Source organism: Ornithorhynchus anatinus, chromosome 1 (assembly GCF_004115215.2).
Source record: "Ornithorhynchus anatinus isolate Pmale09 chromosome 1, mOrnAna1.pri.v4, whole genome shotgun sequence".
NCBI classification, from domain to species: Eukaryota; Metazoa; Chordata; class Mammalia; order Monotremata; family Ornithorhynchidae; genus Ornithorhynchus; species Ornithorhynchus anatinus.
Genome location: NC_041728.1, coordinates 109,708,569 through 109,735,481, shown reverse-complemented (window position 1 = coordinate 109,735,481; position 26,913 = coordinate 109,708,569). Strand labels below are relative to the sequence as shown.

General features: G+C 44.3%; 2 protein-coding genes across 4 annotated transcripts in view; one reads left to right on the top strand and one right to left on the bottom strand.

The window, feature by feature from the left end:
• Positions 1–26,913, bottom strand: part of MED12L (mediator complex subunit 12L) — a 521,479-nt gene that overhangs the window by 102,128 nt on the left and 392,438 nt on the right. The window contains exons 21-25 of the mRNA XM_039912671.1: positions 17,191–17,418; positions 10,267–10,408; positions 8,982–9,102; positions 8,478–8,579; positions 7,381–7,494 (exon numbers count right to left, since the gene is read on the bottom strand). Of these exons, the coding sequence (XP_039768605.1) occupies positions 7,381–7,494; positions 8,478–8,579; positions 8,982–9,102; positions 10,267–10,408; positions 17,191–17,418 (707 nt within the window). The remainder of the gene's footprint in view (positions 1–7,380; positions 7,495–8,477; positions 8,580–8,981; positions 9,103–10,266; positions 10,409–17,190; positions 17,419–26,913) is intronic.
• P2RY12 (purinergic receptor P2Y12) overlaps positions 1–26,913 on the top strand; it is a 101,056-nt gene that overhangs the window by 30,501 nt on the left and 43,642 nt on the right. The gene's annotated exons all lie outside the window — the stretch shown is intronic.

The window sequence follows — 26,913 nt, the reverse complement described above, 5'->3', positions numbered from 1 at the left end:
ACATGAGGCTCACAGTCTTAATTCCCATTTTACAGATGAGGTATCTAAGTCTCAGAGAAGTGAAGTGACTTGCCCACAGTCATACAGCTGACAAGCGGAAGAGCCAGGATTTGAACCCGTGACCTCTGACTCCCAAGCCCGGGCTCTTTCCACTGAGTCACGCTGCTTCTAAATAAATGGTGGTATTTGTAAAGCGCTTACTATGTGCAAAGCACTGTTCTAAGCGCTGGGGGATACAAGGTGATCAGGTAGGTTGTCCTATGTAGGGCTCACAGTTTTAATCCCCATTTTACAGATGAGGTAACTGAGGCACTGAGAAGTTGGGTGACTTGCCCACAGTCACACAGCTGACAAGTGGCAGAGCTGGGATGTGAACCCATGACCTCTGACTCCCAAGCCCGTGCTCTTTCCACTGAGCTACGCTGCTTCTCACTGTACTAAGCACTTGGGAGAATATAATAAAACCGAGGTGGTAGACAAGTGACCTGTCCACCGGGGGTTTACAGGAGCTTCAGATAAATTACCAATATGTAATTAAGTGCTAAGGAGCAGGAGGTCGGATGAAGAATATCCAGTTCTTAAAGGATACAGATCCAAGTGCATAGGAGATGCAGAAGGGAAAATGAGGACTTAGGACAGGCCTCTTGGGGAAGATGTGATCTAGAAGCAGCATGGCTTAGTGGTTAGAGCACGAGTTTGGGAGTCAGAGATCATGGGTTCTAATCCTGACACTTCCACTTAGCTGGGTGACTTTGGGCAAGTCACTTAACTTCTCTGGGCCTCAGTGGCCTCATCTGTAAAATGGGAATCAAGACTGTGAGCCTCACATAGGACAACCTGATTATCTAGTATCTATCCCAGTGCTTAGAACAGTGCTTGGCACCCAGTAAGCGCTTAACAAATACCATGATCATTTAAGGAGAGTTTTGAAAGGAGGTGAGAGTGAAGCTCTTTTGCATACAAAGGGGGGAGAGAGTTTGGGGACTTTTTTGTATTTGTTATTATCATTATTAGTAATTATTATCATTAGTAATTATTAGTAATTATTAATAATTAGTAATTATTATCATTATTAGTAATAATAATGATAATTGTGTCATTTGTTAAGCACTTATTATGTGCCAGGAACTGTACTAAGCACTGGGGAAGATACAAGCAAATCGGGTTGGACACAGTCCCTGTTCCACATGGGGCTCACAGTCTTAATCCTCATTTTACAGAGTAAAGAATTGAAGTACAGAGAAGTGAGGTGATTGCCTAAGGTCACACAGCAGACAAGTGGCAGTGCCGGGATTAGAACCTAAATCCTACTGAATCCAGGCCTGTGCCCTAGCCACTAGGCCTCGTAGCTTGAATTCTTGCTGATGGTTTTTCATTTACCAAAATAGCCAGTGGACAAATCCATCTGGCTCATTCCTAACAACTGAATACTAACTCAACCCGAAAGATTCATCAGGCTACAAGTCAATCCCAGCTATTCTTCTTCCAACAAGCTCACCAAAGCTGAGACCGGCCCTGCTGGATGTTCATCTCGAGTGGCCCAGAACTTTGTCTCCCATTCATTCATTCAATCATATTTATTGAGCGCTTACTGTGTGTAGAGCACTGGATTAAGTGCTTGGGAGAGTACAATGTAACAATAAACAGACACATTCCCTGCCCACAGTGAATTTACAGCCTAGAGGGGGAGACAGACATTAATTTTCATAAACTACAGATAGGAATATAAGTGCTATGGAGCTGAGAGGGGGGAATGAATAAAGGGAGCAAGTCAGGGCAATGCAGAAGGGAGAGGGAGAAGAGGAAATGAGGGCTTAGACTCTAAAAGAGACACCACAGAGGTCTCAGGAGGAAGACAGAATTGGACTAATTTTGGGGGACTATTTGTAAAGAGAAAGGACCAAAAGAAGTCAATACAATAGGAAGGGTTTAGTACACTGGGTGGGGAACCGGATCAAACCATCACCTGTGTGTAGAATCACCAATGGAGTGGAAAATTCCTGTAAGGGCATTAGCTAGAATAGGAAGAGTTAAATTCCTGAACACCACGTTGAGGAAAACGTGTCCTGCAGGACTGAACCCGTATCCAATAGCATACATATTTGCATGACTGTCTCTTTTATTTTCCTTTAATGGTATGTGTTAAGCGCTTACAGTACTAAGCTCTGGAATCGAAACAAAACAATAGGGTTGGACATGGTCCCAGTCCCACAGAGGGCTCATATTATAGATGAGGTAACTGAGGCACAGACAAGTTAAGTGACTTGCCCGAGTTCACACAGCAGTCAAGTGGAGGCAGGGATAAGAACCCAGGCCCGTGCTCTTTCCTTTAGACCACACTGCTTCTTTTCTGAGACCACGTCGTGTTGTATCCATGAAGAGCTGTGTTGTCAGAAGTACTTTCCCAATTCTGTTGTCTTTCTAACTCTGGTATTGATTAATCACTTACCATGTGGGCTAAGCGCTAGGGTAGATACAGATAAATCAGATCGCCCCAGGCCTATGTGGGGATCACAATCTTAGAGGTGGGGAGAGCAGGTAGCTTTGTCCCATTTTACGGATGACGAAACTGAGGCCCAAAGAGGTGGCAGAAGGTCACCCAGCAGGCCGGGAGCAAAGCTGGCTCTAAAACTCAGGGCTTCTGACTCCCTGCCCAGTGCTCTTTCTAGCCAAAATGTGTAATGACGGCACATATAGAAGAATTGCCCTTACTGACTAATAAACTCTTAATCCACTAACTCCTCCTTTGAACAGAATTGAGTGAATTCAGAAATGTTTCATTTACAGAGATGTGGGCTTGCTTACACCCAGATCAGAAGCAAGGGCCCCTCGGTTTCCAATAATAAGAAAGGACTTTGTCTATTTCTTAAATTTTCTCCTACACCCTCTATTAAATGAATATACAGCGTGGCTCAGTGGAAAGAGCCTGGGCCTCGGAGTCAGAGGTCATGGGTTCGACTCCCGCCTCTGCCACTTGTCAGCTGTGTGACTGTGGGCAAGTCACTTCACTTCTCTGTGCCTCAGTTACCTCATCTGTAAAATGGGGATTAACTGTGATCCTCACGTGGGACAACCTGATTACCCTGTATCTACCCCAGCGCTTAGAACAGTGCTCTGCACATAGTAAGCGCTTAACAAATACCAACGTTATTATTATTATTATTATATACTGTATTAACTGAATATAAATGAGCCCTGCAGGAGGAAAAGAAGTTTATGGGTAATGCCGTGACCTAGTGGACAGAACACAGACCTGTGAGTCAGAGGACCTGGGATCTAATCCTGGCTTTGCCACTTGTCTGCTGTGTGACATCTGGCAAGTCACTTGACTTCTCTGTGCCTCACTTTCTTCACATAAAATGGGGATTAAGACTGTAAACCCACATGGGACAGGGAATGTGTCTATGAGAAGCAGCATGGAATAGTGGATAGAGCACGGGCCTGGGAGTCAGAAGGTCATGAGTTTTAATCCTGGTTCCGCCACTTGTCTGTTGTGTGACCCGGGGCAAGTCTGCATATAATAAGCGCTCAATAAATACGATGAATGTACTTCACTTTTCTTTGCCTCAGTTATCTCATCTGTAAAATGGGGAATGAGACTGTGAGCTCTACATGGGACAGGGACTTTGTCCAACTCGATCTGCTTGTATCTGCTCCAGCGCTTAGTTCAGTGCTTGGCACATAGTAAGCACTTAAATACCATCATTACTATTATTAATAACCTGATTAGCTTGTATCTACCCCAGCACTTAGGACAGTGCCTAGCACACAGTAAGCACTTAATATTTAAAAAGAGTGTTTTTGGTGGAGTAAGAATACTTTTTGCAGGGGGCCAGGGGCCTGGGTTTGAGACAAACTCTCTCATTCTATTGAGCACTCCCTTGGCAGAATTAAGGATGGGCAGCAAAGAGGATCTCACCCTACCCTCTAGGTTTCAAACTGCATTCTCCACTTGGTAGAGGGAGAAGACAGTAGACTCTAGAGAGCAGAGATGGAGGAGGGGGAAATCAGTGCAGAGGGCAGGTAATAATAATAATAATAATTTTGGTATTTGTTAAGTGCTCACTAGGTGCCAAGAACTCTACTAAGTGCTGGGGTGGATACAAGCAAATCGGGGTGGACATAGTCTCTGTACCACCTAGGGCTCACAGTCTCAATCCCCATTTTACAGATGAGGCAACCGAGACACAGAGAAATGAAGTGATTTGACGCAGCAGACAAGTGGCAGAGCCGGGCTTATTCATTCAATTATTCATTCATTCAATCATATTTATTGAGCACTTGGTGTGTGCGGACCCTATACTAAGCACTTGGAAAGTACAGTTCAGCAATAGAGACAATCCCTGCCCAGAACGGGTTTACAGTCTAGAAGAGGGGGAGGCAGACATCAAACCAAGTAAACAGGAAGCAAAAGCATCAATATAAATAAGACTAGAACCCATGACCTTCTGACTCTCAGGCCCGAGCTCTATCCACTAGGCTATGCTGCTTGGGTCATCTTGATACACAGATCTGGAAGCTGAGGTGGGGCACGGGCCTAGCTGCCGCTCAGGACTCTTCCCAGCATGGCGTGCTGCACCTCCATCCTCTGAAACTGTCATGGTGTTGGAAACCCTGTCACATTCTGATGCTGGAGGCTCTTACCACTAAGCCATGCTGCTTCCCTACTTAAATATGCTTGATTATACTGCAAGTTGATGAAGAACTGTGATTTATGTTGATGTCTGTCTCCCCCTCTGGCCTATAAACTTGTGGGCAGGAAATGTGTCTGTTAAAATGCTTTATTGTTCTTTCCCAAGCGCTTAGTACAATGCTCTGCACACAATAAGCGCTCAATAAATACGATTGACTGGCTAGGGAGGGAGGGTCTCAGGCATCCTGTACTTCCATCTCGCCCTTCTATGGCCTGGGCCCAGGACAGCTACCTCTCCTATTTTGCTAGCTATCACTCTAAGAGGAAATACTAGATAAAACCCACAGTTATGTCCTGATTCACAGTGACACAAGCAGGGGGAGATAGAAGACAATCAGCATGACCACAGGCTCCCAATCTAAAGAGGTAGGGAGAGCAGGTTTTGAATCCCCATTTTCCAGATGAAGAAAAGGAGTAACAGAGAGATTAAGTGACTTGCTCAAAGTCGGCAGGCAGGGTGATAGCAGGCAGAATCTGCATCTCCTGTCTCTTAGCCCCATACTAACACTAATATTAACTGTGGTATTTGTTAAGTGCTTACTATGTGCCAAGTACAGTTCTAAGAGCTAGGGTAATAATAATAATATTAGTATTAAGCACTCACTATGTGCAGAGCACTGTTCTAAACGCTGGGGTAGATACAGGGTAATCAGGTTGTTCCCACGTGTGGCTCACAGTCTTAATCCCCATTTTACAGATGAGGTAACTGAGGCACAGAGAAGTTAAGTGACTTGCCCACATTCACACAGCTGACAAGTGGCAGAGTTGGGATTTGAACTCATGACCTCAGACTCCCAAGCCCGTGCTCTTTCCACTGAGCTATGCTGCTTCTCTAAGATGATAGAAGATAACCAGGTACCTCCTGGGACTCACAGTTTCAGTAGGAGGGAGAACAGGTATTGAATCTCCACTCTGCAGATGAGGGAACTGGGCTACAATGTCAGGAAAGAGCACGGGCTTGGGAGTCAGAGATCATGGGCTCTAATCTCAGCCCTGCCGCTTATCAGTTGTGTGACTTTAAGCAAGTCACTTAACTTCTCTGTGTCTCAGTTACCTAATCTGTAAAATAGGGATTAAGACTGTGAGCCCCACGTGGGACAATCTGATCACCTTGTATCCCCCCCAATCCTTAGAACAGTGCTTCACGTACAGAAAGCGCTTAAACAAATACCATCATAGCGGGTAAGTGGCAGAGCTCGGATTAGAATCCAGGTCCTCTGACTCCCGGCCTATGCTCTTTTCACTAGGCCACGCTGCTTCCTTACGCTCATTTCTCTAAAAAATTGTTTCGAGCTTGTCTCTCCACTATGCAAAACCCTCCAGTGGTTGCCCATCCACCTCTGCAAAAAAACAGAAACTCCTCACCATTGGCTTTAAGGCACTTAATCAGATCTCCCTTTCCTACTTAGCCTCACTCCTCTCCCATTACAATCGGGCCCACAAATTTCACTCCTCTAATGCCAACCTACACATTATACCTTTTTTTTTTTACATCTCTCTATTTACTGTACCTCTTTTAGGTCTTTCTCACTATTGACCCCTTGCTCACAACCTCCCTCCGGCCTAGAATTCTCTCCCTCTTCGTATCTGACAGACCACTACTGTCTCCATCTTCAAACCCTTACTAAAATTACATTTCCTCTGGAAGTTTTCCCTGACCAGTCTCTCTATTCCCTACCCTATTTTCCTTCCTTTACAATATGTACTTGGGTCAGTACCCACTATGCATTTTGATGCACAGCCCACCTCTAGCCCATACCACTTTTATACATATCATTATACTCTCCACTTCTCCCATCTTAAATTTATTTAAATTCATGCCTCCTTTACTAGATTATCATCTCCTTGAGGGCAGGGATCATGTCTACTAACTCCATTGTGTTATATTCTCCTAAGCGTTTAGTTCAGTGCTCTGTACACAGCAAGCGCTCGATAAATATCACTGATAAATTGGTTGCCTAAGAAATACCACAATCATTATTATTATTATAAACTCTGGCTAAGAATGCATGCTTGAAGCCATCTTCTCTCCCAGTCAGATAACAGAAATGAAACAGCTCCAGCTCTCAACAGGTAGGCGGAGACAGCATATTAACATGATGCAATGAAATCTCCAAACATGATTTAGTTATAAGGCAAACATTGCTCCTGCCAAGTGACTCATGAGGAGCCTGACGCACAGCAGGTTAAATGGCCCAGGGCCACTCAGAGAGATGCCCGGCGAACGGAGATGCCAGCTCAGTGTTCTTGACTACCAGTCGATGTTGCAATCTGGCTGAGATTTCAGTCTCTGGTCCAAACCACCCAAAAAGTAATGTTTAGAAGCCTATACCTTCCGCTTCCAGTGTTAAAGCTATTCCCTAAAAGGGATTTTGGCAAATGCAGCCAATTACAAACTCAGCCTCCATTTCAACGAGACATCCTGCAATTAAAATGCCACGGGAAGTGTTGGGGTTGGATTCACTTAGCTCCACTAGAAACAGAATCAGACTCTGCGGGAGAGGAAGCTAACTCGGCCTCTGTATTTCTTGGGAAAATCAGTCACCGAGCCAGGGACGACACATTCGTTTTCCGTAAGATTGACTGGGGTCAGCACTCCTCGGAAAAAAAATATCCTCGACCCAAAAGCTCTTTCCTCAGGGCGCTCAACTGAGAAGTTGCAAATGTCGCTCTTTGAATAATCTTACCAAGCATCAAAATTGCCTTTAAGACCGCGAACACAGCCCCCACTTCGATGCTGTTGTGAGCGGCAGCTAAAAGGTGGCGATCGCACGACGAGCGAATTCCTGGGAAAGACTTTCCTAAGAGAGGAGAGGGAGTCATTTGGAGTCAATAACACAGTCATCACTTCACTCATGAGACTTTGTTTTCAGATGGCACTATGGGGTATTTATGTCCTTTCGTCATAGGCTCGTTCTCACTTAATGTCCTTTCATCTGAGGCACTCTCTCACTTAAATGGCATGGCCTGTTTTGGGAAATTACGAAAATGTGTCTGTGTGGCACTTTACCAGTTCCATAGGAATCAATAAACTCAATTCTCCCTGCACCCAAAGTCACCCAAAGGAGAAGCCTTCTCTTTCAGACCAACAGGGTGTCTTTTAGCGCAGTGGTGCCTTGAATGATGTACCCACAGCTCCCTAATGGTTGAAAAATGTTACTGTTGCTCCCAAAGGGGCCAACTGAAAACTGGAATATCTCTGAAGCCTGGAGTGAAATGGCTCACTATCTTGCCTTGAACCTTCCAGGTGTGACAAAACAGGGAAGAAAAATGATGGAAAGTGGATACCTCTGTTCCTTGATTATCAAGCTTAAGGGCTTCCCTTCTTCCAGTTGACTGCATAGAGTCATGTCTCCTTTCCTGCCCCCCTCTCTCTATGAATGTCCAGAGGAATTGTATCAAAACCAGACCAGACACTTGGTTTCCTGGCCACATCTCTAAGACCAAAGACCTCCTTCTCCTTCACCAAACCAAAATTAAAAATGTTTAGCTGTATTCTACCATTGCCCTCTCGCCCTCCCACACGGCTCTATAAATCGTTAAACTATTTTCCCTGGTTGATGAATTGCTACTTTGAATTTGGCAGTCCATCCTGGCTGTTACTCTAATGACAGATGCTTTCAGCCTCTTTATCAACTGCCTCCCTGATTCATTCAAGCCTCAAGGCAGCCCTCCACAGACAGATCAGGAAGGGCATTCCAGAGTAGGTTGTCTCTGTGGGCGTGCAGAAGGCCGACGTTCAAAAACAGAAAGGAAAGTGGCCGACTTTCAGCCGTCGACTTACCAGTTGCTTGAGGTAACAAACAGACCTGGGGGGTTCGGAAGAGATGAAGCAGGAGCCGGCAGGTCATTCTCGCTCCAGATTCCGCATCTGGGTCCCCACAAGCTGAGGAAGGCAAGACTTTAGAGCCCTGTTGCCGGCACGCTTAAGGACAAGAATTTAGCAGTTTGACTGAAGTCCTTCGCTTCGGGAAGAACTGAAGCTTAGACTTCTCAAGATGCAGAAAAAATAGCTGATTGATACTTTTTCTAACCACAATCTTAGCACTGCATCCCCCTCCCAAATTAAACTGTCTTTTCTTCCAAATTATCAATTTTTAAAATAGCAGCTCCATAAGAAAACTTTCTTTAAAAAGCAATGCTACAAAGTCTCTTGTCCAGTGTGCCTCAACACCACAAGCTAAAAATTGTGGCAACTTGCAAGTCAGTTAATATGGCCATCAGTAGTGGATAGATCAATTCTTCAAGGTTATCATTCTTATGGTAAAGGTTCTTGCTATTTTCCTACCTGCTGCAAGCAGAGAAGGGAGGGCTACATGTTGTACGACATCTTCCAGGGAAAAACACTGCCGGGCTATCAGAATTGCAATGAATGTGGCTAGGGAGTCATGGAATGAGAGATCACTCACCTTCAAAGAAAAAATATTGGCATGTTTTATAATGGCAGCCTTTAAGATAACGTGCATGTCAATAACAGAGAGAATATTGGTTAATCAACAGAAATAAAATAGCCCGGAGCAAACCAACAAAGTCCCTTTACCTGGGAGTCTTTCAAGAGAAATTATGTTTCTTTCTCTCATTAATGAACTACCATAGAGAAAACAGGAAATGCAAATTTTATCTCCAAAATTAGGAAGAAATTCAGCTATTCCCAGAGACACCCCCCCCTTCAAAACCCATTTACTTTTTAGCCAGTGAAAGAAAAACAAAATTTGCCTAAAAATAAATATCTGCCTATTGGCAGGCTCCATATAACAGTTTGTTACATTTCACTGGAAAACAAATCTACTGCACTGTTGATTTCAATAAAGTTTTCCTTCCATATTTATATGCAAACACAAAGCAATTTAACTAAAAACAAAAGAGGAAGCCATCCAGCAGCACATAGGCTACTCGGTTAACAGTAGCAGACTGTGAGTTGGGAACTGTGGATTCAGACGACATCAGAATGAGTTCAATCCTACCATTCCCTGAAGTTATTTCTTACAGTCTGCTATGTTCTTTGAGAGGACCATTGATTTTCCCTCACCATCAAGGGGCCGGATTATGCATTACAGTCAAAGAATCTTTACTGGTCTGAGTTTCTGCTCAGTATCTTTCTACTTGCTATGGAAGCATCTCCGTCAAAAAGTGTGAAATATACCCAACCCCTAGTATTTTTCCCAAGTCATAAGGCTATGGACAAAAGAGCGTGAATAGTTCAAATTACAAAAAAATCCGTTATAAAGCAACCATATGCACATCCATTCCATAGTACAGAAGTCATACATTTAATTGTATTTATTGAGCTCTTACTCAATAGCCCCTTCACTCCTATCAGTGTTCTGCACATAGTAAGCACTCAGTAAATATGACTGAGTGACTGTTTTAATACAAAGATTTGGGCAATGCTACACATGTGGGGGTTTTTGGGGGGGGGGTGGGGGAGATAAAGCCCTTTTTTTTTGGCACATTCTCTGCTTGCTGTAAAGGATTGTACATCATTACATGTGCCACCCAAGAAACCCAATTTTCAATTAGAAAAGAAAGGTGACTTTCCATTCGGGTAACATGTCCATGACACATAAACTTACATCTACGCTGCAGAGAAGATCATTAAAACCCCAAACATGATTTGAAGAGCAACAGAGAGCCTTTAGTACCCCTAACCACTCTGAACTGAGCACTGTACAGCAAGCGGTCAGCTCAGCACAAAGGTTGGCTATGTCATTGATTCTGGAAGAAAGAAGAAAGAACAGTGTTAAACAACTTACTCAAAGGAAAACAACCACAATGAGCAAGATGGCATTTCATTTCTTGCCTCAATCTGTGGCTGACTCTCAGTTTGACTGATGGGATTTTTTTTAAATTCCATTTGGACTTGGTAAATGTTCCTATCCGGTGCTAGGGACCAGGATGGATAAAGGAGCAGGATGGCCTAGTGGAAGGAGCACGGGCCTGGGAGTCAGAGGACCTGGATTCTAATCCCAGCTGTGCCACGTGCCTGCTGTGTGACCTTGGACAATTCACTTAACTTCCTGTTGTTTCAGTTACATCATCTGTAAAGAGGAAATTCAAAATCTGATCTCCTTTCTTCTTAGACGGTGAGTCCTGTGTGGGACAGGGACTCTGTCTGACTTGATTATCTTGTATCTTCCCTAGAACTTAGATAACAGTGCTTGACTGATACTAAGCGCTTAACAAATATCACAATCATAATGGCGGTCAGAGAACGACAGCTCAGGGGGGCTTGAGTGAAGGAGGGCAGGCGGACAGGGGAAAGCTTCCACTAAGGGAAGACCAGCTTCGCCAGTGTCAGGAAAGCAGTGTGTCTAATGGTTAGACCACGGGCCATAATAATAATAATAATGTTGGTATTTGTTAAGCGCTTACTATGGGCAGAGCATTGTTCTAAGCGCTGGGGTAGATACAGGGGAATGAGGTTGTACCACGTGAGGCTCACAGTCTTCACCCCCATTTTACAGATGAGGGAACTGAGGCCCAGAGAAGCGAAGTGACTTGCCCACAGTCACACAGCTGACAAGGGGCAGAGTCGGGATGCCATGTAGTCAGAAGGACCACCACTTGTCTGCTGTGTGACTCTGAGCAAGCCACTTCATTTCTCTGAGCCTCAGTTTCCTCATCTGTGAAATGGGGATTAAGACCGTGAGCTCCATGTGGGGCAGGGACTGTGTTCGTCACAATTTCCTTGCATCAGCACCAGAACCTAGTACAGTGCCTGGCATAAACTAAGTGCTTAACAAATACTACAATTATTAGTATTATTATTATTCTCTTGGAGCTTCCTGAAAAGTTATAGAGAGCTGGCCACTGGGATGGCAGGGGGCTACTTCGCCCAGCCAGGTCTCTTCCCTCCCTTCTGCTGCTTTTCTCCCCAAAGGCTCCAATCTGCTTTCTCTCTGTCATAATGGTTGCTTGGGTGTTTCCGATGACCAATCAAAATCTATGTTGGGTTAAGATGGTACCCGGATAACGAAGGCAGCCTACCAATGTGAAGATTGACCTTAAAAACTGGTTTAAGAGTTACGAAATATAAGTATTCATACCACAGATTTCTCTTTCCTCCTCAGATTTTTACAGTTCATCCAATGGCCCAGTGAACTTACCAGTTTCTCCTGCATTTGCACTCATTCTTTCAGTGCCAGTTCCTCTTTCTCCAGGTTGCCAGTGGGTCAGCAAGTATTTACTGGACACCCATGGGTGGGGGGCATAATCTCTGACCTCAGGGAACTTAATCGTACGAAAGGTACTAGGGAGTCACATATACAATGAACTTAAATATGTACTATTAGATACAACCATCACAGAAATGAGCTGAAAACAGGAGTGGATCGTGGGTTGTGTTGATAGGTTGGAGGTAGAAGGGTAACACAGATGCTTCCCTGCATGCAAATAAAGATCTTCATTTTAATAGAGCCTTTTTTTTTTAGCAGTGTCGCAGGATGTCTCACAAGCTGCTTTGAATTTTATCGCATCAGTGATTAGAAAAGGGAATCTTTAGAAATGAACTGAACAGTCTCCTTCACAGACTCTTCATCTGAGTCTGGCTCCCTAACTGGTGGGGGGGCGTCCTTCAAGGTTCAAGTCTGGGTTCCCTTCTATTCTCCATCTACACTCACTCCCTTGGAGAACTCATTCACTCCTAAGGCTTCAACTATCACCTTTATGCGGATGATGCCCAAATCTATATCTCCAGCCCTGATTTATCTCCCTCTCTGCAGTCTCGTGTTTCCTTTTGCCTTCAAGATATCTCTACTTGGATGTCTTCCCATCACCTCAAGCTTAATATGCCCACAACTGAACTATTTATCTTCCCAGCCAAATCCTATCCTCCCTATGACTTTCCCATCACTGTAGATGTACCACTATCCTTCCTGTCTCATAAGTCCTTAACCTTGGCATTATTCTTGACTCCTCTTTCTCATTCAACCCATATATTCAATACGTCACTAAATCCTATTGGTTCCACCTTCACAACAGTGTTAAAATCTGCCCTTTCCTCTCCATCCAAAATGCTACCAAGTTAATACATTCACCTTATCCCATGCAAATTACTGCATCAGCCTCCTTGCTGACCTCCCAGCCTCCTGCCTCTCTCCACTCGAGTCCATACTTTATTCCACTACCCTGATCATTATTCTACAAAAATGTTTAGGACATGTTACCCTGCTCCTCAAAAAACTCCAGTGGATGCCCAACCACCTCTGTACCAAACAATCCACCACCACGCCCTCTCCGACCTCACCTCACTACTCTCCTTCTAGAACCCAGTCCGCATATTTCACTCCTCTAGTGTTAACCTTCTCACTGTCCCTCGGTCTCGCCTGTCTCGCCGCCAATACCTCACCCACATCCTGCCTCTGGCCTGGAATGCCCTCCCTCCTCAAATCCGACAGACTATTACTCTCCTCTCCTTCAAAGTCTTATTGAAGGCATATATCCTTCCAGTGGCCTTCCCTAACCAGGCCTCCCCTTTACTCTTCTCCCACTCCCTTCTGCAATGCCCTGATTTGCTCCCTTTATTCTTCCCCTCATCAGCCCCACAACACTTATGTCTTCGTGACTCAGTGGAAAGAGCCCGGGCTTGGGAGTCAGAGGACGTGGGTTCTAATCCCAGCTCTGCCTCTTGTCAGCTTTGTGAGACTTTGGGCAAGTCACTTAACTTCTCTCTGCCTCAGTTACCTCATCTGTAAAATGGGGATTAAGATTGTGAGCCCCACATAGGACAACCTGATCACCTTGCATCCCCCAGTGCTTAGAACAGTGCTTCACACATAGTAAGTGCTTAACAAATGCCATCATTATTATTATTATTATTATTACTATTGTCTGCTGTAATGCCATCAAGTCGTCTTCGACCCATAGCGATGCCATGGACATATCTCTTCCAGAACTCCCCGCTCTCCATCTGTAATCATTCTGGTAGTTTTCCCATAGAGTTTTCTTCATAAAAGTATGGAAGTGGTTTATCATTGCCTCCTTCTATGCAGTAAACTTGAGTCTTCATCCTGGAGTCCCTCCCATGCTGCTGCAGCCTAGCATGGGTGAGTTTTAACTTGCAACAGATTGCCTTCCACTCGCTAGTCACTGCCCAAGCTAGGAATGGAATGGATATGCATCTGCTTCACTCTTCCTCCCGTAGTTGAGATTGGCAGAGTACTGGAAACTCTTCAGGTGTGACCCTGTGAGGGTCAGCATTTACGTACATATCTGTAATTTATTTATTTGCATTGATTCTGTCTCCCTCATCTAGACTATAAGTTTGTTGTGGGCAGAGAATGTGTCTGTTTATTGCTGTATTATACTTTCCCAAGTGCTTAGTCCAGTGCTCTGCACACAGTAAGTGTTCAATGAATACGTTAGAATGAATGAATGAGTGAACTATCAATACAGGCCAGATCCCCAAATAGTTATTAAGTTTGAGAACTCCCGGAATTAAAAAAAGCTGCACCTATGCTCCTGTTTAGCTAGGACAGTCCTGGAATTTGGTAAGCTGTTGCACATCATGTTGAGAAAATAACCAGATGTTTGAGAATCAGCATTGTCCCAGCTAAAGTCCTTATTGAATCGTGACCTGGCTTCCAGCTGCTTCTTGTGCAATTTAAGAAACAATAATGATGGAATTTATCGAGGTTTACTCTTTGCCAAGCATTCTGCTACATTGAGTAGATACAAGATAATCAGATCAATACTTCGACTTTAATATCCAGACTGGTTGTGCTCACTTTGGGTCCCAAAGCTTTCTGAGAACTGTAGAATCAATAATGTCTGGAGATTGTCCCATGTTCCAGTGAGGACATGGTTACCTGAAGGTGGAAGGGAAAGGAACTCAAGTTTGGGGGTATGGTTATCATCATCATTATTGTCAGTGGTATTTATTAAGCACTTATTGTGTGCAGAGCACTGTACTATGCACTTGAGAGAGTATTAATAATAATGTTGGTATTTGTTAAGTGCTTACTACGTGCAGAGCACTGTTCTAAGCACTGGGGGAGATACAGGGTCATCAGGTTGTCCCATGTGAGGCTCACAGTCTTAATCCCCAATTTTCAGATGAGGGAACTGAGGCACAGAGAAGTGAAGTGACTTGCCCAGAGTCACACAGCTGACAAGTGGCAGAGCCAGGATTTGAACTCATGACCTCTGACTCCCAAGCCCGTGCTCTTTCCACTAAGCCATGCTGCTTCTCTGAGAGTACCCAAAACACCTACTGGTTTTCAACAAAGCTAATATGGTCATCCTATATATGTATATAAAATCAAATGACATGGTTCTGTCTCCCGCGATTAGACTGTAAGCCCGTCAAACGGCAGGGACTGTCTCTATCTGTTGTCAACTTATTCATTCCAAGCGCTTAGTACAGTGCTCTGCACATAGTAAGCGCTCAATAAATACTATTGAATGAATGAATGGTTCATTTAAAAAAAAACAAGAAGTAGTGGAAAGAGCCTTGTGGAAAGAGCACGAGCTTGTGACTCAGAGGACCAGAGTTCCAAACCCAGTTTTGCCATTTGTCCTCTCTGTGACCTTGGGCACGTTACTTAACTTCCCTGGGACTCAACTTCCTCATCCGTAAAATGGGGATTCAATCCTACTACCTCCTACTTAGACAGTTAACTCCCTGTGGGAGTGGAAATGTGTCCAACCGGCTTATTTTTTTTTTTTTTATGATATCTGTTAAGCGGTGGGGTGCATACAAGGTAATCAGGTTGTCCCACGTGGGCCTCACAGTGTTAATTCCCATTTTACAGATGAGGTAACTGAGGCACAGAGACATCAAGTGACTTGCCCAAAGTCACACAGCTGACAAGTGGCGGAGCTGGGATTAGAACCCATGACTTCTGACTCCCAAGGCCAGGCTTCTTCCACTGAGCTCTGCTGGCCTATCTTATATCTACATCAGTACTTAATATATGGTTAGCAAATAGTAAGCACTTAATAAAAATCAACAGCATGGTCTGATAAAAAGAGTATGGGCCTGGGAGTCAGGCGGTCTGGGTTTCAATTCTATCTCTGACACTTGTGTGCTGTGTGACCTTGGGCAAGTCACTTCATTTCTCTGGGACTAAATTTCCTCATCTGTAAAATGGGAACAAAATACTGTTAACACTTCCCTTCAGACTGGGAGCTCCATGTGGGGCAGGGATGGGGTCCAGTCTGCTTATATTGAATCTTCCCCAGATCTAAGTACAGTGCTTGGCACACAGTATGTGCTTACCAAATATCATTGTCATTATTCCTGTTATTATTATCATTATTATTATTATAAACATTGCCAAATTTCTCCCCTAGGAAATGAACACTGATAGGAAAAAAAGAGAAAAGAAAGAAAATAAACAAAAAATTAAAAAAAAAAGAAAGGGTTGGGTAGAGAAGAGGAAGGAAGGAAGGAAGGAAGAAAGGGAAGGAGGGAGGAAGGGAGCAAGAAAGGGAGGAAGAGAGAAGGGGAAGATGGGACAGGGAGACAGAAAAAGGAAGAAAGGAAGAGAGGGAAAATGGAATAGTGAGAGGCTGACTGCCCAACGATATTTTCCACTGGAGACAGTCAATAAAATTCAGCCTATTTCCTTAACTTGATTTTTAAGCACTAACAAGCAGTAACTTGGACACTGACCTTTGAGAGATGATCACAAACCAGTCATCTCAATTCACCATCCCTGATTTTGAACTTGGGAGAACAGATGGCTGACTTGTGGGTGAACTTTCAAAAATATAACATTGGATCCAGACTAGGAAATCAACTTTCCTTTTTTGTTTACTAAGGGCAGTTCTGCCTACTAAATTCCTTGAATAACTCTACCAAACTAATGATGATCCACGTGTCAATTATTGAGACTGAGTCTTGTTTCAAAGACTAGTTTCCAACACTTAAGAACGTATCTTTATTTCCAGCTCCAGCTAGCATTTTTCTTTCAGTCCTTGCAGTAATGAGAAATTGTTCAGTATGTAACATAATGACCGTGATAATATAATTATCAATGCAATAACATCACTAATGCAGAAATAACACTAGTAATGGTAAAACAATAACAACAAGGCTGAGGCTTACTTATTTAACTTGTTTCGATTTCTAAATATTTTAAGAAATCAGCATTTAATTTTAAAACATGGAGACCGAAGACAAACTGAGGGATAGAGGTGGTAAAAGCAGTGATACCTCTGACAGTTTCAGAGAGTAATAGCATTTTAATGAATTATACGTAATGTGAAATTATATTAATCTTGCATAACCAGACCAAAAGGAGGAAAGGGTTCCTAAAAGAACCAGAAAAGAGTCACCTCTCTCAGGCCAAACGTGACCATAGAAGGTTCCGTCAAATCATCATCAGGGGAGACAACACATCGGAGTCTCTCCAAGAGGACAAAACAAGGAAGGGGGAAGGGGGAAAGGAGAAGAGAGAAAATGTAAATACTTAAACAGCCGACAGTTTAGGGAATCTCGGCCTATTCCTAATCACGTTGACCACATTCATCAACCCAGAGGTGACCCATCTTACCTTCCTGCATCCTGATGTCCCATACATACATTCATGAGGGCGTTACACACAAAGCTGTAGCGATTGGCTGCATTGTCGCTGAGGATCTTGCCTAGCATTGAGTAGTTGATGCTGTGAGCAGAGGGGTTCTCGATAAAATCCAACATGAACTCAGGGTCCCATAATAGATTGGAGTTTGAGGGCTGTACATTGCTGTATATAGTTTGCTTTACCTTGGAACAGGCGCTACTGAAGGTAAAAAAAACAGAAGGGATTATGGGGGGGGAAAAATAGTTAAATCCCAAGAAAGTGAATCACTTTGGCTTCCTGAAAGACAGAAAAAAGGCAAGAGGGAGTTGAAAGATAAAATTGTGTGGTATTTGTTAATGTCTTACTCTTGCCAGGCACTGTACTAAGCGCTGGGGTGGACACAAGCAAATCGGATCGGACAAAGTCCCTGTCCCATGTGGGGCTCACTATCTCAACCCTCATTTGGCAGATGAGGAGACTGAGGCCCAGAGAAGTGAAGTGACTTGCCCAAGGTAACACAGCAGACTAGTGGCAGAGCCGGGATCAGACTTCCATGACTTCCAGACCGTGCTCTGGCCATTACACCTTGCTGCTTCTCATTCATTCATTAATTCAATCATATTTATTGAGCGCTTACTGTGTGCAGAGCACTGTACTGGGCACTTGGAAGGTACAATTCAGCAAATTCTCACTAGACTAGATGCTGCTTCTCATTAGACACTAGTGGTGTCTCACTAGACACCCTGTTGCTCCTCAGTAGACTACAGACTGCATTCTACTCTAGACTATAAGCTCGTCTCTAGACGGTAAGCTCATTGTGGGCAGGGAATGGGTCTGTTCATTGTTATATTTTACTCTCCCAAGCACTTAGTTCAGTGCTCTGCAAACAGTAAGTGCTCAATAAATATGATTGAATTGAACTGCAGATTACTGCACTATGTTCATTCAATAGTATTTATTGAGCGCTTACTATGTGCAGAGCACTGTACTAAGCGCTTGGAATGTACAAATCGGTAACAAATAGAGACAGTCCCTGCCCTTTGACGGGCTTACAGTCTAATCGGGGGAGACGGACAGACAAGAACAATAGCAATAAATAGACTCAAGGGGATGAACATCTCATTTAAACAACAGCAAATAAATAGAATCAAGGCGATGTACATTTCATTAACAAAATAAATAAGGTAATGAAAATATATACTGTTGAGATTGAGAAAGTACAATAGAGTTGGTAGACACAATACCTCCCCTCAAGGAGATTACCCTCTAGTCGGGGAGACAGGCATTAGAAGAAATTACGGACAGGGGAAGCAACAGAGTATAAGGATAGATACATAAGTGCTATGGGGGAGAGGTAAATGGAGTATCAATCAATCGATCGATCAATTGTATTTATAAAGCGAATACTGTATGCAGAGAACTCTACTAAGCACTTGGGAGAGTACAGTATAACAGAGTCGGAAAACACATTCCCTAAGGAGCTTACAGTCTAGAAGCTGAAACTGAATTATGGATATATACATAAGTGAAGTTGGGGCTGAGGGAGGGGAGAATAAGGGGTACAAATCCATGTACAAGGGTGAGGCAAATGGGAGGAAGACTAGGGGGTAAATGAAGTAAGCAACAAAAATCTATTCAAGGTATGGTGCCATTGCTAATGGTGTTTCTGCAACTCCTGGGTAGATGTAAGGGTAGCTGGTTATTTTTAATTAATAGTCAAATATACCTGGTATCTCAAGAAAGAATGGTCAATGTCATCATCTCTATCTTTTCCCGCAAAACACAGATTTTTCAGTTTCCAAATTGCTTTCATGATGTAAAGAATGGAGTTAATATAGATTTGACACTAATAATGGTGGTATTTGTTAAGCGCTTACTATGTGCAAAGCACTGTTCTAAGCACTGGGGGGATACAGGGTGATCAGATTGTCCCACATGGGGCTCACAGTTTAAATCCCCATTTTACCGATGAGGTAACTGAGGCACAGAGAAGTTAAGTGACTTGCCGAAAGTCACACAGCCGACAAGGGGCAGAGTCGGGATTAGAACCCATGACCTCTGACTCCCAAGCCCAGGCTCCTTCCATTGAGCCACGCTGCTTCTCTACTGAATACTGAATAATACTGAAGCAAGTTTCTTATTACCTGGATCAGAATGGCACACCCGATCAACATTCACCCGTTCAATAATAGAGTTACAGTGCATTTCACTGAGAAGCATTGTGGCTCAGTGGAAAGAGCCCGGGCTTGGGAGTCAGAGGCCACGGGTTCGAATCCCAGCTCTGCCGCTTGTCAGCTGTGTGACTTTGGGCACGTCACTTAACTTCTCTGTGCCTCAGTTACCTCATCTGTAAAATGGGGATGAAAACTGTGAGCCCCACGTGGGACATCCTGATCACCTTGTATCCTCCCAGCATTTAGAACAGTGCTTTGCACATAGTAAGCGCTTAACAAATACCACCATTATTATTATTGTTATTTCACAAAGACAGCTAAAAACAGTTGCGACAGACCCACGAGCGGCTACATCAGTTGTGAGGGAAAGCGAGGAACCATTCCTTAAGAATGGTTTTGCACAGACACATGACAGTGATATGACTCATTCCTCGGGAAAGGGGCAGGTCCAGGATCGAAACTCAAGCTGGGAATTCCTGTTGCACTCGGGAAAAAATGAGTAGGTTTCTCTGGAGAGTAGCACAGTCTACGGACAGAAGCCACAAGATGGCAGTGATGCACAAATACCCAAAATTTGGTCCTCTCAAAAGCATCGAAACAAGGCAGGCACTTTCGTTTTTTAATGGTATTTTTATCAGTACTTGTGCGCACTGATGATGATGATGGTATTTATTAAGCGCTTACTATGTGTCAGGCACTATACTATGAACTGGGGTAGGTACAGGATAATCAGGTTGGACACAGTCCCTACCCCACGCAGGGCTCAGCCGTAATCTCCATTTACAGATGAGGGAACTGAGGCCCAGACAAGTTAAGTTTTTCGCCCAAGGTCACACAGTAGACATGTGGCAGAGCCGGGATTAGAACCCAAGTTCTCTGATTCCCAGGCACTTGAGAGAAAGGCTGGCAGTTTCCTTTCTAGAGAAGATCAATCAATCGATGGTATTTAATAATAATGTTGGTATTTGTTAAGCGCTTACTATGTGCAGAGCACTGTTCTAAGCGCTGGGGTAGATACAGGGTAATCAGGTTGTCCCACGTGAGGCTCACAGTTAATCCCCATTTTACAGATGAGGTAACTGAGGCACAGAGAAGTGAAGTGACTTGCCCACAGTCACACAGCTGACAAGTGGCAGAGCCGGGAGTCGAACTCATGACCTCTGACTCCGAAGCCCAGGCTCTTTCCACTGAGCCACGCTGCTTCCCATTTATCGAGTGCTTACTATGTGCACGGTAATGTACTAACTGCTTGGGAGAGTACAGTAGGGACGCAGTGTAATCAAGTGGATAGAGCACGGGCCTGTGAGTCAAAACACCTTCCTGCTGTATGACCTTGAGCAAATCATTTCACTTCTCGATGCCTCAATTCCCTCATCTGCAAAATGGGGATTATGACTGTGAGCCCCAAGTGGGAAATGGAACTGTGTCCAACCTGATGACCTTGTATCTACCCCAGTGCTTAGAACAGTGCCTGGCACATAGAAAGCACTTCCCAAATACATAAAAATAAAAATAAGTAAATTAAAATAAAATCAAAGGACATGGGTTTGGATCCTAGCTCTGCCACTTGTCTGCTATATGACCTTGGGCTAGCACTTGACTTCTCGCTGCCTCACTTACCGCATCTGCAAAATAGGGATTAAGACTGTGAGCCCCATGTGGGACATGGACTGTGTCCAACCTGATTACCTTGTACCTACCCCATTGTTTTCTTACCAGTATAAAGAAACTCCGACTCATTGGTCATGATCATTAGAGGGATGAATCCCACGGCCCTAAGAAGATGGAGCACTCAGTTGACACTGGAAGGGGCTATATTACAACAACAAGAAAGGAAACACTTCTACACTTAGTAGTTGCAAATGGAATGTGTGCCCTCAGGAAGTCACGCAGACAAAAATACTAGAAGGTAAATCAATTGTATTTACTGAACACTTCGTATGTGCAGAGCACTGCACTAAGCACTTGGGAAAGTATCCCGCCTTTGCCACTTGTCTACTGGGCAAATCACTTCTCTTCTCTGGGCCTCAGTTCCCTCACCTGTAAAATGGGGATTGAGACTGTGAGCCAAGGACAGGGAGCGTGTCCCACCCTATTTGCTTGTAATCACCCCAGCGCTTAGTACAGTGCCTGACACATAGTAAGCGCTTAACCAACACCACAGTTATTATTACTATTATTATTACAATATACCAGAGTGGGCAATCATTGCCCACAAGGAGCTTATAGTCTGCAGGGGGAAATCAGGGTTTGGAGATGCCAGGTTTTAACTAAATGTGGCTAAGTCATGAAGGATTTGGCTAAATTTATGGATGGGAAATCTATAATAGGTTATAGAGGGAAAGTTAAAGATGTTAGATGAGTCAGCCTTAAAGAGCAGAATGAATGTTAAGGAAGGCAGACATTACATGGTTGTAATAATGATAATAGTAAGGGTTATAATGATGGTAATAGTAATGGTTTTTGTTAAGCACTTATTATAATAATGATGGTATTTGTTATGCACTTGCTATGTATGAAGCACTATATACTAAGACCTGGGGGGGATACAAGGTGATCAGGTTGTCCCACGTGGGATTCACGGTCTTAATCCCCATTTTACAGATAACTGAGGCACAGAGAAGTTAAGTGACTTGCCCAAAGTCACACAGCTGACTAGCAGCAGGGCCAGGATTAGAACCCACGACCTCTGACTCCCAATCCTGTGCTCTTTCCACTGAGCCAAAGCTCTGGGGAAGAGACCATATAAACAGACAGTATGAAGTACCAGTTAAAGGGGGAGGGAGAATAGGTATTTTATTTCCATTTTATAAATATGGAAACTGATGCAGAGAGAAGTTAAGTGACTTGCCCACGGTCACACTGCAGGCAAGCGACAGAGCCGAGATAAGAATCCACGTCCTCTCACTTGTAAGCCCGTGCTCATTCCACTAGTCCACACTGCCCCTCTTCTGACAAGCTTCCTTAAATGTCATTATCAGAGCCAGCACACTGCAAGGAACAGCCTGGGCCATGCAGTATAACCATATTTATTTGAGTTTATTTGAGTTTATTTGCACAATTCTTTGCAATTCCAAAAGTGGGGAGGAGCTGCAGTTCAGCAAATAAAGTCCAGCAATAAGTGAAGCAGGACAACTCCGCCCCTGTCCTCTCCCCCTCCCTTCAGGCTCGCATCTCCTCCTGCCTCCGGGACGTCTCCACCTGGATGTCGGCCCGCCACCTAAAACTCAACATGAGCAAGACTGAGCTCCTCATCTTCCCTCCCAAGCCCGGTCCGCTCCCAGACTTCTCCATCACCGTGGATGGCACGACCATCCTTCCCGTCCCGCAGGCCCGCAATCTCGGTGTCATCCTTGACTCGTCCCTCTCGTTCACCCCACACATCCTATCCGTTACCAAGACCTGCCGGTTTCACCTCTACAATATCGCCAAGATCCGCCCTTTCCTCTCCACCCAAACGGCTACCTTACTATTACGGGCTCTCGTTATATCCCGGCTAGACTACTGTGTCAGCCTTCTCTCTGACCTCCCTTCCTCCTCTCTCGCCCCGCTCCGGTCTATTCTTCACTCCGCTGCCCGGCTCATCTTCCTGCAGAAACGATCTGGGCATGTCACTCCCCTTCTTAAACAACTCCAGTGGTTGCCTATCGACCTCCGCTCCAAACAAAAACTCCTCACTCTAGGCTTCAAGGCTCTCCATCACCTTGCCCCTTCCTACCTCTCCTCCCTTCTCTCTTTCTACCGCCCACCCCGCACGCTCCACTCCTCCGCCGCCCACCTCCTCGCCGTCCCTCGGTCTCGCCTATCCCGCCGTCGACCCCTGGGTCACGTCCTCCCGCGGTCCCGGAACGCCCTCCCTCCTCACCTCCGCCAAACTGATTCTCTTTCCCTCTTCAAAACCTTACTTAAAAATCACCTCCTCCAAGAGGCCTTCCCAGACTGAGCTCCTCTTCCCCCTCTACTCCCTCTGCCATCCCCCCTTTACCTCTCCGCAGCTAAAGCCTCATTTTCCCCTTTTCCCTCTGCTCCTCCACCTCTCCCTTCCCATCCCCACAGCACTGTACCCGTCCGCTCAACTGTATATATTTTCGTTACCCTATTTATTTTGTTAATGAATTGTACATCGCCTTGATTCTATTTAGTTGCCATTGTTTTTATGAGATGTTCTTCCCCTTGACGCTGTTTAGTGCCATTGTTCTTGTCTGTCCGTCTCCCCCGATTAGACTGTAAGCCCGTCAAACGGCAGGGACTGTCTCTATCTGTTGCCGACTTGTTCATCCCAAGCGCTTAGTACAGTGCTCTGCACATAGTAAGCGCTCAATAAATACTATTGAATGAATGAATGAATGACAAAAAAGATGAAATAAGTTGGAGGAGGAAAGGAAGGGAGAAGGAAGAGAAGGCAAGGGGATACACACCCTCCCACTTCCAGCTTATCTCGCTGATTTCCCACTAACACCCAGCCCTTCTAATTCACTCCTCTAATGCCAATCTAGTAACAGTGCCTAGAACTCATCTTTAATAACAATACTAATTATAATGGTATTTATTAAGCACTTACTATGTGTCAAGCACTGTTCTAAGCACTGGGTTAGATACAAGGTTATCAGGTTGTCCCACATGGGGCTCACGGTCTTATTCCCCATTTCACAGATGAGGTAACTGAGGCACAGAGAAGTTAAGTGACTTGCCCAAAGACAAACAGCTGACAAGTGGTGGCGCCGGGATTAAAACCCACGACTTCGGACTCCCAGGCCTGTGCTTTTTCCACTAAGCAATGCTGCTTCTTTCTTGAAGCTAATTCTTTGTCCAAGTCCTCTTTTGGCTGGAACTCTCTCCCCCTTCATATTCACTCATTCAATCAATAGTATTTATTGAGCAATTCTTATGTACAAAGCACTGTACTAGGCACTTGGGAGAGTACAATACAACAGCCCCTCACCCCAACAATGGGTGACTATCCAGTTTTTAAGGGGAGCAGATGCAATTGCATACACGACCTAGAAGGAAGAGAGAAGCATTTATTCTATCGCACCTTGACTTCTGCATCTGCCTCCTTGCTGACCTCCCCACCTTCAAATCCCTCCTAAAAATCACATCTCCTCCAAGAGGCCTTTTAATGACTAAGCCCTCATTTCCTCAGTCATCAATCAATCATATTTACTGAGAGTTTACTGTGTGCATAGCACTGTACCAAGTTTTGAGAGAGTACTGAATAAAAGTTGGTAGGCATTTTCCCTGCCCCCATGGAGCTTACAGTCCAAAGGGGAAGGCAAATGATAATATAAATTACTATGTTCATAAGTGAGGATGGGGTAACTAAAGCGCGATGCAGAGGGGACCAGGAGAAGAGGAAGTGAAGGCTTAGTTGGTGAAGGCCCTTTGGAGGAGATGTGCCTTCAGTAAGACTTTGAAGGTGGGGAGAGTGATAGTCTTTCAGATACGAACCAGAAGCAGGACATGGGTGAGGGGTCAGCAGAGAGATAGACGAGATGGAAGTACCGTGAATAGGTTGACGTTAGAAAGCGAAGTGAGTGTGCTGGGTTGTAATGGGAAATCAGAGAGGAAAGGTAGGAGGGGGTGAGCTGATTGAGTGCTGTAAAGTCGATTCTAAGGAATTTCTGTTTGATGCGGAGGCAGATGGGCAACCACTGGAGGTTCACGAGGAGTGGAGAAACATAGACTGAATGGTGTTGTAGAAAAATGATCCAGGCAACAGAGTGAAGTAGGAATTGAAGTGGGGAGAGACAAGAGGCAGGGAGGTCAGCAAGAAGGCAGGTCAAGGAGGGATAGGATAAGTGTTTCATCCTTCACTCCTCCTGTGTCATATATGCAATTGCATCTGCACCCCCTAAGCACTCCTTTGCGCACAGTAAGCACTCAATAAATTAGATTAAATGCAGGTGTAGCAGTCAAGGAGGGATAGGATAAGTGTTTCACCCTTCACTCTTCCTTCTGTATCATATATGCAATTGCACCTGCACCCTCTAAGCACTCCTTTGCGCACAGTAAGCGCTCAGTAAATAAGATTAAATGAGTGAAGTATTGTCTCCCCCGATTAGACTGTAAGCCCATCATAGGGCAGGGACTGTCTCTATCTGTTACCGATTTGTACATTCCAAGTGCTTAGTACAGTGCTCTGCACATAGTAAGCACTCAATAAATACTATTGAATGAATGAATGAATGGCTGGAGGGATGGGGAGAAAAGGCAGGAAGGTCGGCGAGGAGGCAGATACAGTAGTCAAGGGAGGCTATGGTAAGTGCTTGGATCAACATGGTAGAAGTTTGGATGGAGCGGAAAGGATGGATTTTAGAGATACTGTGAAGGTGCTAATATTGATAATTATGGCACTCGATAAGTGCTTACTATGTGTCAGGCACTGTTCTAAGCGCTGGCGTAGATACAACTAAATCAGGTTACTCACAGTCCCTGTCCCACATTGGGCTCACACCCTTAATCCCCATTTTTTCAGATGAGGTAACTGAGGCATAGAGAAGTGAAGTGACTTTCCCGAAATCACACAGCAAACAAGTAGTGGAGCCGGGATTAGAACCCGTGATCTTCTGACTCCCAGGCCTGTATTCTATCCATTTCACCTTAGAACTGACAGGATTTGGTGACAGATTGATTTGTGGGTTGAATAAGAGACATGACTCAAGGATAATGCTATAGCTGTGGATCATGAGGCCAGGAAGATAGTGCTGTTGTCTACAGTGATGGGAAAGACAAGGGGAGGACAGAGTTTGGGTGGGAAGATGAAGAGTTCTGTTTTGGCCATATTATTATTACTATTATTATTAAGTGGAAAGTGTCAGTGGGTCATCCAAGTAGAGATGTCCTGAAGGCTGGAGGAAATGTGATACAGCAGAGAAGGAGAGAGGTCGGGGGGGGGGGGGGGTGAAATGTAGATTTGGGAATCATCTGCATAGATGGTAGTTGAAGTCATGGGGGAGAATGAGTTCTTCAAGGGAGTGGGCTTAGATATATGCATATATACATATATAGATAGATATATATCTATCTATATCTATCTATGTATACGTATATATCGATATATACGCACCTATATATAGATAGATTGATAGATATCTATATATATATACGTATCTATCTATCCACATATATATCTATATCTATATATATATGTCCTTATACTGTCCCATTTCCCTTATCTATAATTTGGATCAGAGATCCTGCCTACTAATACTATTGTATTGTACTTTTCTGTATCTAATGCAGTGTTCTGCACAGAGTAACACTCAACAAATACTACTGATTGACTGATACATCTATTGCATTCTCCCAAGCACTACCTACAAAAAGCACTCAATGAATGATGGTAAACAGCCCCCACCACACCCATCCAACATCCTTCTCCTTTTGTACACCGGCATGTGTGCGAGACTTGAGCCTGTATCAGCGGTGTCCTAATCTGACCTTTCTTCCTACCTCAGAGCGCTGCCATCACTGCTAAAAAAAACTTATTTTCTCATCAAATCAGATAGGCAAGGGAAGGAGGAAAGAATATGCAGTGGAA